Source organism: Ascaphus truei, chromosome 7 (assembly GCF_040206685.1).
Source record: "Ascaphus truei isolate aAscTru1 chromosome 7, aAscTru1.hap1, whole genome shotgun sequence".
NCBI classification, from domain to species: Eukaryota; Metazoa; Chordata; class Amphibia; order Anura; family Ascaphidae; genus Ascaphus; species Ascaphus truei.
In genome coordinates this window covers 17,450,678-17,466,393 of record NC_134489.1, presented here as the reverse complement: position 1 = coordinate 17,466,393, position 15,716 = coordinate 17,450,678, and the positions used below count along the sequence as shown (strand labels likewise).

The 15,716-nt window shown below is 58.2% G+C and overlaps 1 protein-coding gene across 1 annotated transcript in view; it reads left to right on the top strand.

Moving 5' to 3' along the window:
• The window catches only part of LOC142498758 (voltage-gated delayed rectifier potassium channel KCNH8-like), a 375,271-nt gene that overhangs the window by 352,186 nt on the left and 7,369 nt on the right, over positions 1–15,716 (top strand). The window contains exon 13 of the mRNA XM_075607124.1: positions 4,028–4,163. Within this exon, the coding sequence (XP_075463239.1) occupies positions 4,028–4,163 (136 nt within the window). The remainder of the gene's footprint in view (positions 1–4,027; positions 4,164–15,716) is intronic.

Sequence of the window (15,716 nt, the reverse complement as noted above, 5' to 3'; positions counted from 1 at the left end):
AAACGAGCTGTCATGTAAGGAAGCCCTCAAATATCACTGAGTTGAAGCAGTTCTGTAAGGAGGAATGGGCCAAAATTCATCAAAACCGATGCGAGAGACAGACCAGCAGTTACTGGAAACGCTTAGTTGAAGTCATTGCTGCTCAAGGGGGCGCCACCAGGTACTGAATCAAAAGGTTCACATACTTTTTCACACATTTTTCACACATGGCTATTGAAAATTGAGTCATTTGTTTATAAATAAATATTGAAAAAGTATCATGATTTTGTGTCATTTGTTTGATAAGGTTATCTTTATCTATTATTAGGACTTAGCTTCAGATCTGATAACATTTTAGATTTGAAATATGTGAAAATCCTACGGGGTTGACAAACCTTTACTCACCCTTGTATATAAAATCAACTAGAAACTACCTGCATACCAGTCATGGCCTAGTCCTCCCGCACATCTACTAGGTTTCGGCACTACACATCTAACCGCTATGCTACATATATTATACATCATATCCGATAACTTACTAAATGCAGGTCAATAGTTTGATATTAACCCAACCATGGTAACCTTTGCCGTAATAGAGTACGATCTGGACAAGTTTGACATTGTTTACAATGAGTCAGTGGCAATTATGGGGACATGGGGGGAGGGGGGGACTGTTCGATGTTGACATCTCTGGAGGGTGATATATTGTAAGCACTGCGGGGGTTAATTGCGAAAATACGCAGCAGACTCTAAGCTGAACACAAGCAGAGGTCCCATTTAAATACAGACCTGCGCTAAAGACCTCACACCTTGCAGCTTTCCACTGGACAAATTGTTTCCCCATCGCGCTGCTGCGTCCGCCTCAGTAATAGTCATCGCAAATTGGATTCTTTGAAGCTCCTCCGACCTTTTTTTTTTTTTGTTTATCTCGGCGGACTTCAAAACACACAGAGGCTGAGAGAAGACTTTGAGAAACAGACTGGCACTTTCTTCCGACCACATTTAATACCAGGAAATAAATGACATTCGCAGCCAAGCCACTTCAAAAGTGTTTCAATCAAATGCAAAGCAAGGATGTGTTTGCTGCCTCATGTCCCAAGCTTAACAACTTCGCTGTCAGAGTGGTCGGCAAGGCGTTGCACTGCAACATTGGTTTGGGGTTGTTAAGTGTATCTCAGGGGGCTGTTGTCCCCTAAAACTATTTGAACCCTTTTACTGGTAGCAAACGTTTGTACCATCTGGTAGCAAAAGAGTTAAGTATTTCTCAGTTCTGCTGCTGAAGATTTACATTTAACAAGGTATGTATATATGTGATTTATAATCACCACCAAGGCAGGTACAATCCGCAACATGTAGAGAGAGTCCAAGAACAGCTGGAATCAGGCTCCCAAACAGCGCTGTCTCTACGGTACCACTTGAAATCCTCCAAATCAGTAAGGTATCAGAGTAAGCCTCACTATAACTCCATGTGCTCCCCGGCCGTAAAGGATACACACAACGTGATGACGTTATATATATATGTAACGGTATTTCTGAACCGGCCTGACCCACCCAATCTCACATTGGCCCCTGTGGACTAACCGGCCCCCATTACAGTGTGGTAGTGTCTTGTGGTGCACCTGTTGGCAACAGGACTCCTGAGTCTCCCGCATGATGGTGTATGGGGAGGACCTGTCCAGACAGGCAGCTGAGGTAGTGTGCTGAGTCTCACCTAGTTCCAGTGCAGCGCCTCCACCTCATCAGGGTCCCTGCGTCCGCAAGGGGATGATCCTGTTGAGGAACTCCTCCGTGGTGCTCCTCTCTGTACATTCACTCCACACATGTACACGAGAGGGTTTGTGAATGAGAACATCTTTATTGGTTGATGTGGGCTAGCTGCCCCTCGCAGTATATTCTTAGCCACTCATTCTGCAGTCAGTGCCTCCCTTTAAAAGGTGTCTCTCTCCTTAGATAGGGATTCCCTATCCCCGCAGGGATCACTGCCCTGTGCCAGGTCCCTGGACACAGTCTCCTTACAGTTACTATAACATAACTAGAACTCTTATTAACTCAGGCTAGTACTTGAACTTGAACTCCTTCCAGAACTGGATGCAGATCTCTGGCAGAACTAACTTTAGACTCAGTGCTGTGCCTTATGTACACTCTGGAAGCTGACACACCTCTGACATCACTAACCATGGAGTCAGAGCATGTGACTACTCCCATCCATACACAGGGCACCCCACCAGGGTGTGAGGGCAAACCTCCATAATTACTGCTGGCATGCCCACAACTTACCAGGCCTTACTGTCAGCAGGAGAGATGACTGTAGCCATTTTACATGACCGCTACATATATATATATAGACCAGAAATAAGGAGCATTGGCTCCTACACTGTTGGAGAGGTCTGCAGTGTGTCATATATTATAATCACCTTACAAAATGCTGCTGGCCATTCTGTCATTGGAAAACCTAATAAAACTCCATGAGCAAGGTGACCTCTGACGGTGAGACCGCCACACTGCAGCTATCCAATTAGACAAAAGGTCCTTAATTAGTAAGAGCTGGACATTGTGGCCCTCCCAAAAATTGCATTTTATTGGTGTATCGGTGATACTCCACTAAAGTCTGACACTGCTTATGCTAAGGATCTGAAGGGCAGGGGTACGCAAAGTGGGGGGCATGAGATTTTCGGGAGTAAGCATGGCAGTTACAGAGGCCCCGTGCTTCCCCGAAGGCATTTCAATTAAATTCCGGGGGGTTGGGACCGCGTGAGGCCTCTGTAAGTTCCCTTACCTTGGCAACCCGGCGTCAAATGACACTGCAGGGTCACGTGACGTCGCGATGCCATGGCAACGTGATGTTACGTGACCTCGCAGCGTCATTTGATGCGGGAGCCGAGCAGGGAGTGGGGGGGGGGTAGAGCAGGCAGGGGGGCGCAGGGGGAAAAGTTTGCGCAGCCCTGACTGATTCCTAGAGTATGATAAAAGTTTATAGATACAATACTAAAGATCCACCAGCGTAGAAAATATACCAATATTTACAAAACTAAATGTGGTTATATCCCCCGAATAAACAGAGTAGGGTAAAGTGATATGATTAAAAAACTAATACTTTATTACACAGATATCTAGAATAATGGGGGTGAGTAAATAAACAAATAATTAACTAGTGATAAAAGCCACCAGAATTTAATATACAAACAAGGTTCTAATAGATTCACTGGAAGTGGTCTACAATCAAACTAAGCAACCCTAATGATTAAAGACAATTAGGTCATTGATATTTACCAAGTTATCAGTAAGCCTATTGATTAAGAACTTGAAAGTTCAAAATATATGTGTATATATATCATACTTGTGTAATAAAGTATTTGTTTTGAAGTCATATCACTTTACCCTACTCTGTTTATTCGGGAGATATAACCACATTTAGTTTTGTAAATATTGGTGTATTTTCTACGTTAGTGGATATTTGTCATTGTATCTATAGACTTTTAGCACACTTTAGGTATCTGGAGATTGCATATAATTGGGTACTCTGGTTCCCCTCTGTCCTTGGAGAGGAACACATTTTCTTCTTCTTCCAGCTGGGAAGTAAGAACAGATTTTCTGCAGAGACTTGCATAGAGGCTGAGACAGCAGCTCGCGGGGATGCAGAAGACACAGCAGTACTGTAGCTTAGTGGTAATGTCACTGCCTATGAAGTTGGCAAACCCAGTTCGAACCCCAGCACTAGCTCTTCTTGTGACCTTGGGCCACTGAGGGCCATTATCGCTAAGCACCTACCAGGTGTAGAAGACATCTTTACAGACAGTTCAAGTTCATGGGACACAAAATGTGTCTTCCTGCACCAGAAGATGGCTTATGGCAGAACACTGCTTAGTAAATATGGACCTTTAACTCCTTTTAACTGAGGCACCAACATTAGATTGTAAGCTCTTCAGGACACGACAGGAGTTCTATGTGTAGCAGTAAGGGGAAAAACATAATGTTATTGGCCACGGGTCTAAATCCTCTGTAGGTGATTGCGCATGGTTCACGAATTTGACCCATGCCCTTGTTTCAGGTTTGTGGACGGCATTGAGACAGACTGCACCTCGCCCAACCTTCCAACGTTCGACTTCAACACCAAGCAGCTGAGCCAAGAGAACTCCCCCAGGTGCCCCAACTCTGGTAAGATAAGTCCCGAGACGAGAAAGCGTGTGCGCAACACTGGTGATACGGACACGTCCGTTGTTTTTTAACTTAACTGCCAAAAGGAAATCCAGGCGCATGTTTAGACATTCGGAAGTGTTGAGAAAAGTAACAAAAATTTTCAAAATGTTCCTACAAAAACATCCCGTGCCATGGTCTTGCTTAGTGCTGAAAATTCACCCGCAGAAGCCTTCGCAAAGTTTTGCGTTTTTCACAACACCGTTGACCAAATCCCAATGTGACAGGAAATGTACTTTATGAAGAAAAAGGGAAACCTTTGAAACAAACTGTTCGCGCTTTTGCGTTTGAGGTCGCGCAAATCTTCACTGCGGACTGCAGAAGCTAAACCCCCATGCGCTCTTATCTCTTGCCCAGTTTAGGTCCTTTAATTTTCCCTGAGCTGGGTTGGTCCGTTGTTTTCATTTTATTTGAAAATCAGTGTTGACAATGGGGGGGGGGGGGAGAGGGGTATATTTGAATTTGGTGTTTATCGGGACTCTTATTTTGCATTTGACTCCTGCAGTGGCTGGGCGGCTACAAGAGGTGGAAATGATGCTTAGTTTCTGCATCTGAAAGTTCAGGATGATCAGTCGCTGGTGTTTTTCTGTTGTTGTTTTTCGGTTAAAACCTAATACAGGAATCCTTCCCAAGAACAAGAAGTCGACAGTTTTCCCAGAGCTTCCACCTGGGTCCCTCGTGTTGGTGCACACACGCACGCACACTCTCCCCCTCACAGTTCCCCTTCCTCTCTCTCCCACCCAATTCCCCTCCCTACCTCCCACTCAATCCCCCACCCACCCACCCAATCTCCCACCCACCCAATCACCCACCCACCCAATCCCCCTCCCACCCACCCAATCCCCCTCCCAACCCACCCAATCCCCCACCCACCCAATCCCCCTCCCAACCCAATCCCCCACCCACCCAATCCCTCTCCCATCCCACCCACCCAATCCCCCACCCAAATCCCCCAACCCAATCCCCCTATCCCCCTAATACCCAACCACCCCCCTAATACCCACCCACCCAATCCCCCTAATACCCACCCACCCAATCCCCCTCCCTCCCAAAATCCCCCTCCCACCCACCCAATCCCCCTCCCACCCCAACCCAATCCCCCACACACCCACCCAATCCCCCTCCCACCCACCCAATCCCCCTCCCAACCCACCCACCCAATCCCCTAAATCCCCCTCCCACCCACCCAATCCCATTCCCTCCCACCCAATCCCCTTCCCTCCCTCTCACCCAATCCCCTTCCCTCCATCTCACCCAATCCCCTTCCCTCCCTCCCACCCAATTCCATTCCCTCCCTCTCACCCAATCCCCTTCCCTCCCTCTCACCCAATCCCCTTCCCTCCATCTCACCCACCCAATCCCCCTCCCTCCCTCTGACCCACCCAATTCCCCTCCCTCTCACCCACCCACTCCCCCTCCCTCCCTCTCACCCACCCACTCCCCCTCCCTCTCACCCACCCACCCAGTCCCCCTCCATCCCTCTCACCCACCCAACCCCCCTCACTCCCTCTCACCCACCCAATCCGCCTCCCTCCCTCTCACCCACCCAATCCCCCTCCCTCCCTCTCACCCACCCAATCACCCTCCCTCTCTCTCACCCACCCAATCACCCTCCCTCTCTCTCACCCACCCAATCCCCCTCCCTCTCACCAACCCAATCCCCTCCCTCTCACCCACCCAATCCCCTTCCTCTCACCCACCCAATCCCCCTCCCTCTCATCCACTCAATCCCCCTCCCTCCTTCTCACCCACCCAATCCCCCTCCCTCTCACCCTCCCAATCCCCTTCTCTCCCTCTCACCCACCCACCCACCCAATCCCCCTCTCTCCCTCTCACCCACCCAATCCCCCTCTCTCCCTCTCACCCACCCCATCCCCTCCCTCCCTCTCACCCTTCCAATCCCCCTCCCTCACCCACCCAATCCCCTTCATACCCACCCAATCCCCCTCCCACCCACCCAATCCCCCTCTCTCCCTCTCACCCACACAATCCCCTCCCTCTCACCCTCCCAATTCCCCTCCTTCTCACCCTTCCAATCCCCCGCCCTCACCCACCCAAACGCCCTCCCACCCACCCAATCCCCCTCCCACCCACCCAATCCCCCTCCCACCCACCCCATCCCCCACCCACCCAATCCCCCTCTCTCCCTCTCACCCACCCAATCCCCCTCCCTACAACCCACCCAATCCCCCTCTCTCCCTCTCACCCATCCAATCCCCCTCTCTCCCTCTCACCCATCCAATCCCCCTCTCTCCCTCTCACCCACCCAATCCCCCTCCCTCCCTCCCTCTCTCACCCACCCAATCCCCCTACCTCTCACCCACCCAATCCCCCTCTCTCCCTCTCACCCACCCAATCCCCCTCTCTCCCTCTCACCCACCCAATCCCCCCTCTCCCTCTCACCCACCGCAATCCCCCTCTCTCCCTCTCACCCTCCCAATCCCCCTCCCTCCCTCTCCCCTCCCTCCCTATCCCCCTCCCTCCCTCTCACCCTCCCAATCCCCCTCCCTCTCACCCACCCAATCCCCCTCCCTCCCTCTCACCCATCCAAACCCCCTCCCTCTCACCTTCCCAATCCCCCTCCTTCCCTCTCACCTTCCCAATCCCCCTCCTTCCCTCTCACCCACCCAATCCCCCTCTCTCCCTCTCACCCACCCAATCCCCCTCCCTCCCTCTCACCCTCCCAATCCCCCTCCCCCTCCCTCCCTCCCTCTCACCATCCCAATCCCCCTCCCTCCCTCTCGCCCTCCCAATCCCCCTCCCTCCCTCTCACCCTCCCAATGCCCCTCCCTCCCTCTCACCCACCCAATCTCCCTCCCTCTCACCTATCCAATCCCCCCTCTCCCCCATCCAATCCCCCTATCTCCCTCTCACCCACCCAATCCCCTTCCCGCCCTCCCACCCAATTCCATTCCCTCCCTCTCACCCAATCCCCTTCCCTCCCTCTCACCCAATCCCCTTCCTTCCATCTCACCCAGTCAATCCCCCTCCCTCCCTCTGACCCACCCAATTCCCCTCCCTCTCACCCACCCACTCCCCCTCCCTCTCACCCACCCACTCCCCCTCCCTCCCTCTCACCCACCCAGTCCCCCCTCCCTCCCTCTCACCCACCCAACCCCCCTCACTCCCTCTCACCCACCCAATCCCCCTCCCTCCCTCTCACCCACCCAATCCCCCTCCCTCCATCTCACCCACCCAATCCCCCTCCCTCTCACCCACCCAATCCCCCTCCCTCTTACCCACCCAATCCCCCTCCCTCTCACCAACCCAATCCCCTCCCTCTCACCCACCCAATCCCCTTCCTCTCACCCACCCAATCCCCCTCCCTCTCACCCACCCAATCCCCCTCCCTCTCATCCACTCAATCCCCCTCCCTCTCACCCACCCAATCCCCTCCCTCTCACCCTCCCAATCCCCCTCTCTCCCTCTCACCCACCCAATCCCCCTCTCTCCCTCACCCACCCAATCCCCCTCTCTCCCTCTCACCCATCCCCTCCCTCCCTCTCACCCTCCCAATCCCCCTCCCTCTCACCCTTCCAATCCCCCTCCCTCACCCACCCAATCCCCTTCCCACCCACCCAATCCCCCCTCCCACCCACCCAATCCCCCTCTCTCCCTCTCACCCACACAATCCCCTCCCTCCCTCTCACCCTCCCAATTCCCCTCCTTCTCACCCTTCCAATCCCCCTCCCTCACCCACCCAAACGCCCTCCCACCCACCCAATCCCCCTCCCACCCACCCAATCCCCCTCCCACCCACCCAATCCCCCTCTCTCCCTCTCACCCACCCAATCCCCCTCCCTCCAACCCACCCAATCCCCCTCTCTCCCTCTCACCCATCCAATCCCCCTCTCTCCCTCTCACCCATCCAATCCCCCTCTCTCCCTCTCACCCACCCAATCCCCCTCCCTCCCTCCCTCCCTCTCTCACCCACCCAATCCCCCTACCTCTCACCCACCCAATCCCCCTCTCTCCCTCTCACCCACCCAATCCCCCTCTCTCCCTCTCACCCACCCAATCCCCCCTCTCCCTCTCACCCACCGCAATCCCCCTCTCTCCCTCTCACCCTCCCAATCCCCCTCCCTCCCTCTCCCCTCCCTCCCTATCCCCCTCCCTCCCTCTCACCCTCCCAATCCCATTCCCTCCCTCTCACCCACCCAATCCCCCTCCCTCTCACCCACCCAAACCCCCTCCCTCCCTCTCACCTTCCCAATCCCCCTTCTTCCCTCTCACCTTCCCAATCCCCCTCCTTCCCTCTCACCCACCCAATCCCCCTCTCTCCCTCTCACCCACCCAATCCCCCTCCCTCCCTCTCACCCTCCCAATCCCCCTCCCCCTCCCTCCCTCTCACCCTCCCAATCCCCCTCCCTCCCAATCCCCCTCCCTCCCTCTCACCCTCCCAATGCCCCTCCCTCCCTCTGACCCTCCCAATGCCCCTCCCTCCCTCTGACCCACCCAATCCCCCACCCTCTCATCCACCCAATCACCCTCCCTCTCACCCACCCAATCCCCCTCCCTCTCACCCACCCAATCCCCCTCCCTCCCTCTCACCCACCCAATCCCCCTCCCTCCCTCTCACTCACCCAATCCCCCTCTCTCCCTCTCACCCACCCAATCCCCCTCTCTCTCTCTCACCCACCCAATCCCCCTCTCTCCCTCTCACCCACCCAATCCCCCTCTCACCCACCCAATCCCCCTCTCTCCCTCTCACCCACCCAATCCCTCTCTCTCTCTCTCACCCACCCAATCCCCCTCTCACCCACCCAATCCCCCCCTCCCTCTCACCCTCCCAATCCCCCTCCCTCACCCACCCAATCTCTCTCACCCACCCAATCCCCCTCCCTCACCCACCCAATCCCCCTCCCACCCACCCACCCAATCCCCCTCTCTCCCTCTCACCCATCCAATCCCCCTCTCTCCCTCTCACCCATCCAATCCCCCTCTCTCCCTCTCACCCAGCCAATCCCCCTCCCTCCCTCTCACCCACCCAATCCCCCTCTCTCCCTCTCACCCACCCAATCCCCCTCTCTCCCTCTCACCCAACCAATCCACCTCTCTCCCTCTCACCCACCCAATCCCCCTCTCTCCCTCTCACCCACCCAATCCCCCTCCCTCCAACCCACCCAATCCCCTTCTCTCCCTCTCACCCATCCAATCCCCCTCTCTCCATTCACCCACCCAATCCCCCTCCCTCCCTCTTCTCACCCACCCAATCCCCCTCCCTCCCTCTTTCTCACCCACCCAATCCCCCTACCTCTCACCCACCCAATCCCCCTCTCTCCCTCTCACCCACCCAATCCCCCTCCCTCCAACCCACCCAATCCCCCTCTTTCCCTCTCACCCATCCAATCCCCCTGTCTCCCTTTCACCCACCCAATCCCCCTCCCTCCCTCCCTCTTTCTCACCCACCCAATCCCCCTCCCTCCCTCCCTCTTTCTCACCCACCCAATCCCCCTACCTCTCACCCACCCAATCCCCCTCTCTCCCTCTCACCCACCCAATCCCCCTCTCTCCCTCTCACCCACCCAATCCCCCTCTCTCCCTCTCACCCACCCAATCCCCCCTCTCCCTCTCACCCACCGCAATCCCCCTCTCTCCCTCTCACCCTCCCAATCCCCCTTCCCCTCCCTCCCTCTCACCCTCCCAATCCCCCTCCCTCCCTCTCACCCTCCCAATCCCCCAATTCCATTCCCTCCCTCTCACCCAATCCCCCTCCCTCCCTCTCACCCAATCCCCCTCCATCCCTCTCACCCACCCAATCCCCTTCCCTCTCACATATCCAATCCCCCCCTCTCCCTCTCACCCACCCAATCCCATTCCCTCCCTCTCACCCACCCAATCTCCCTCCCACCCACTCTCCCACCCACCCAATCCCCTTCCCTCCCTCTCACCCAATCCCCTTCCCTCCCTCTCACCCAATCCCCTTCCCTCCCTCTCACCCAATCCCCTTCCCTCCCTCCCACCCAATTCCATTCCCTCCCTCTCACCCAATCCCCTTCCCTCCCTCTCACCCAATCCCCTTCCCTCCATCTCACCCACCTAATCCCCCTCCCTCTCACCCACCAACCCAATCCCCTTCCCTCCCTCTCACCCACCCAATCCCCCTCGCTCCCTCTGACCCACCCAATCCCCCACCCTCTCATCCACCCAATCACCCTCCCTCTCACCCACCCAATCCCCCTCCCTCCCTCTCACCCACCCAATCCCCCTCCCTCCCTCTCACCCACCCAATCCCCCTCTCTCCCTCTCACCCACCCAATCCCCCTCTCTCTCTCTCACCCACCCAATCCCCCTCTCTCCCTCTCACCCACCCAATCACCCTCTCACCCACCCAATCCCCCTCTCTCTCTCTCACCCACCCAATCCCCCTCTCACCCACCCAATCCCCCACTCCCTCTCACCCTCCCAATCCCCCTCTCTCTCCCTCACCCACCCAATCTCCCTCACCCACCCAATCTCCCTCACCCACCCAATCTCCCTCACCCACCCAATCCCCCTCCCTCACCCACCCAATCCCCCTCCCTCACCCACCCAATCCCCCTCCCACCCACCCAATCCCCCTCCCACCCACCCAATCCCCCTCCCACCCACCCAATCCCCCTCTCTCCCTCTCACCCATCCAATCCCCCTCTCTCCCTCTCACCCATCCAATCCCCCTCTCTTCCTCTCACCCAGCCAATCCCCCTCCCTCCCTCTCACCCACCCAATCCCCCTCTCTCCCTCACCCACCCAATCCCCCTCTCTCCCTCTCACCCACCCAATCCACCTCTCTCCCTCTCACCCACCCCAATCCCCCTCTCTCCCTCTCACCCACCCAATCCCCCTCCCTCCCTCTCACCCTCCCAATCCCCCTTCCCCTCCCTCCCTCTCACCCTCCCAATCCCCCTCCCTCCCTCTCACCCTCCCAATCCCCCAATTCCATTCCCTCCCTCTCACCCAATCCCCCCCCCTCCCTCTCACCCTCCCAATCCCCCTCCCTCACCCACCCAATCTCCCTCACCCACCCAATCCCCCTCCCTCACCCACCCAATCCCCCTCCCTCACCCACCCAATCCCCCTCCCTCACCCACCCAATCCCCCTCCCACCCACCCAATCCCCCTCTCTCCCTCTCACCCATCCAATCCCCCTCTCTCCCTCTCACCCATCCAATCCCCCTCTCTTCCTCTCACCCAGCCAATCCCCCTTCCTCCCTCTCACCCACCCAATCCCCCTCTCTCCCTCTCACCCACCCAATCCCCCTCTCTCCCTCTCACCCACCCAATCCACCTCTCTCCCTCTCACCCACCCAATCCCCCTCTCTCCCTCTCACCCACCCAATCCCCCTCTCTCCCTCTCACCCACCCAATCCCCCTCCCTCCAACCCACCCAACCCCCTTCTCTCCCTCTCACCCATCCAATCCCCCTCTCTCCCATTCACCCACCCAATCCCCCTCCCTCCCTCTTTCTCACCCACCAATCCCCCTCCCTCCCTCCCTCCCTCTTTCTCACCCACCCAATCCCCCTACCTCTCACCCACCCAATCCCCCTCTCACCCACCCAATCCCCCTCCCTCCAACCCACCCAATCCCCCTCTTTCCCTCTCACCCATCCAATCCCCCTGTCTCCCTTTCACCCACCCAATCCCCCTCCCTCCCTCCCTCTTTCTCACCCAATCCCCCTCCCTCCCTCCCTCTTTCTCACCCACCCAATCCCCCTACCTCTCACCCATCCAATCCCCCTCTCTCCCTCTCACCCACCCAATCCCCCTCTCTCCCTCTCACCCACCCAATCCCCCTCTCTCCCTCTCACCCACCCAATCCCCCTCTCTCCCTCTCACCCACCCAATCCCCCCTCTCCCTCTCACCCACCGCAATCCCCCTCTCTCCCTCTCACCCTCCCAATCCCCCTCCCTCCCTCTCCCCCTCCCTCCCTCTCCCCCTCCCTCTCTCTCACCCTCCCTCCCTCTCACCCTCCCAATCCCCCTCCCTCTCACCCACCCAATACCCCTCCCTCCCTCTCAACCACCCAATCCCCCTCCCTCCCTCTCACCTTCCCAATCCCCCTCCTTCCCTCTCACCCACCCAATCCCCCTCTCTCCCTCTTACCCACCCAATCCCCCTCCCTCCCTCTCACCCTCCCAATCCCCCTTCCCCTCCCTCCCTCTCACCCTCCCAACCCCCCTCCCTCCCTCTCACCCTCCCAATCCCCCAATTCCATTCCCTCCCTCTCACCCAATCCCCCTCCCTCTCACCCAATCCCCCTCCATCCCTCTCACCCACCCAATCCCCTTCCCTCTCACCTATCCAATCCCCCCCTCTCCCTCTCACCCATCCAATCCCATTCCCTCCCTCTCACCCACCCAATCTCCCTCCCACCCACTCTCCCACCCACCCAATCCCCTTCCCTCCCTCTCACCCAATCCCCTTCCCTCCCTCTCACCCAATCCCCTTCCCTCCCTCCCACCCAATTCCATTCCCTCCCTCTCACCCAATCCCCTTCCCTCCCTCTCACCCAATCCCCTTCCCTCCATCTCACCCACCTAATCCCCCTCCCTCTCACCCACCAACCCAATCCCCTTCCCTCCCTCTCACCCATCCAATTCCCCTCTCTCCTTTCACCCACCCAATCCCCCTCCCTCCCTCTTTCTCACCCACCCAATCCCCCTCCCTCCCTCTTTCTCACCCACCCAATCCCCCTCTCTCCCTCTCACCCACCCAATCCCCCTCTCTCCCTCTCACCCACCCAATCCCCCCCTCTCCCTCTCACCCACCCAATCCCCCCTCTCCCTCTCACCCACCACAATCCCCCTCACCCCTTCCCTCCCTCTCACCCTCCCAATCCCCCTCCCTCTCACCCACCCAATCCCCCTCCCTCTCACCCACCCAATCCCCCTCCCTCCCTCTCACCCTCCCAATCCCCCTCCTTCCCTCTCACCCACCCAATCCCCCTCTCTCCCTCTCACCCTCCCAATCCCCCTCCCTCTCACACTCCCAATCCCCCTCCCTCCCTCTCACCCTCCCAATCCCCATCCCTCCCTCTCACCCACCCAATCCCCCTCCCTCCCTCTCACCCATCCAATCCCACTCTCTCCCTCTCACCCATCAAATCCCCCTCTCTCCCCTCTCACCCACCCAATCCCCCTCTCTCCCTCTCACCCGCCCAATCCCCCTCCCTCTCACCCTCCCAATCCCCCTCCCTCTCACCCTCCCAATCCCCCTCCCTCTCACCCTCCCAATCCCCCTCTCTTCCTCTCACCCACCCAATCCCCCTCTCTCCCTCTCACCCACCCAATCCCCCTCTCTCCCTCTCACCCACCCAATCCCCCTCTCTCCCTCTCACCCACCCAATCCCCCTCTCTCCCTCTCACCCACCCAATCCCCCTCTCTCTCTCTCACCCACCCAATCCCCCTCTCTCCCTCTCACCCACCCAATCCCCCTCTCTCCCTCTCACCCACCCAATCCCCCTCTCTCCCTCTCACCCACCCAATCCCCCTCTCTCCCTCTCACCCGCCCAATCCCCCTCTCTCCCTCTCACCCGCCCAATCCCCCTCCCTCCCTCTCACCCTCCCAATCCCCATCCCTCCCTCTCACCCACCCAATCCCCCTCCCTCCCTCTCACCCACCCAATCCCCCTCTCTCCCTCTCACCCACCCAATCCCCCTCTCTCCCTCTCACCCACCCAATCCCCCTCTCTCCCTCTCACCCACCCAATCCCCCTCTCTCTCTCTCACCCACCCAATCCCCCTCTCTCCCTCTCACCCACCCAATCCCCCTCTCTCCCTCTCACCCACCCAATCCCCCTCCCTCCCTCTCACCCACCCAATCCCCCTCTCTCCCTCTCACCCACCCAATCCCCCTCTCTCCCTCTCACCCACCCAATCCCCCTCCCTCCCTCTCACCCACTCAATCCCCCTCTCCCTCTCACCCACCCAATCCCCCTCTCTCCCTTTCACCCACCCAATCCCCCTCTCTCCCTCTCACCCACCCAATCCCCCTCCCTCCCTCTTTCTCACCCACCCAATCCCCCTCCCTCCCTCTTTCTCACTATCCCAATCCCCCTACCTCTCACCCACCCAATCCCCCTCTCTCCCTCTAACCCCCTCAATCCCCCTCTCTCCCTCTCACCCTCCCAATCCCCCTCTCTCCCTCTCACCCACCCAATCCCCCTCTCTCCCTCTCAACCACCCAATCCCCCTCCCTCCCTCTCACCCTCCCAATCCCACTCCCTATCACCCTCCCAATCCCCCTCCCTCTCACTCTCCCAATCCCCCTCCCTCCCTCACCCACCCAATCTTCCTCCCTCACCCACCCAATCCCCCTCCCTCCCTCTCACCCACCCAATCCCCCTCCCTCCAACCCACCCAATCCCCCTCCCTCCCTCTCACCCATCCAATCCCCCTCTCTCCCTTTCACCCAACCAATCCCCCTCTCTCCCTTTCACCCACCCAATCCCCCTCCCTCCCTCTTTCTCACCCACCCAATCCCCCTCGCTCCCTCTTTCTCACTCACCCAATCCCCCTACCTCTCACCCACCCAATCCCCCTCTCTCCCTCTCACCCACCCAATCCCCCTCTCTCCCTCTCGCCCACCCAATCCCCCTCTCTCCCTCTCACTCACCCAATCCCCCCTCTCCCTCTCACCAACCGCAATCCCCCTCCCTCCCTCTCACCCTCCCAATCCCCCTCCCTCTCACCCACCCAATCCCCCTCCCTCTCACCCACCCAATCCCCCTCCCTCCCACTCACCCTCCCAATCCCCCTCTCTCCCTCTCACCCTCCCAATCCCCCTCCCTCCCTCTCACCCTCCCAATCCCCCTCCCTCCCTCTCACCCACCCAATCCCCCTCCCTCCCTCTCACCCATCCAATCCCACTCTCTCCCTCTCACCCATCCAATCCCCCTCTATCCCTCTCACCCACCCAATCCCCCTCTCTCCCTCTCACCCACCCAATCCCCCTCTCTCCCTCTCACCCACCCAATCCCCCTCTCTCCTCTCACCCACCCAATCCCCCTCCATCCCTCTCACCCACCCAATCCCCCTCCCTCCCTCTCACCCACCCAATCTCCCTCCCTCCCTCTCACCCACCCAATCCCCCTCCCTCCCTCTCACCCACCCAATCCCCCTCCCTCCCTCTCACCCACCCAATCCCCCTCCCTCCCTCTCACCCACCCAATCCCCCTCCCTCCCTCTCACCCACCCAATCCCCCTCCCTCCCTCTCACCCACCCAATCCCCCTCTCTCCCTCACACCCACCCAATCCCCCTCTCTCCCTCTCACCCACCCAATCCCCCTCTCTCCCTCTCACCCACCCAATCCCCATCTCACCCACCCAATCCCCCTCTCTCCCTCTCACCCACCCAATCCCCCTCTCTCCCTCTCACCCACCCAATCCCCCTCTCTCCCTCTCACCCACCCAATCCCACTCTCTCCCTCCCACCCACCCAATCCCCCTCCCTCCCTCTCATCCTCCCAATCCCCCTCCCTCTCACCCTCCCAATCCCCCCCTCCCCCTCCCTCTCACTTTCCCAATCCCCCTCCCTCCCTCACCCACCCAATCTTCCTCC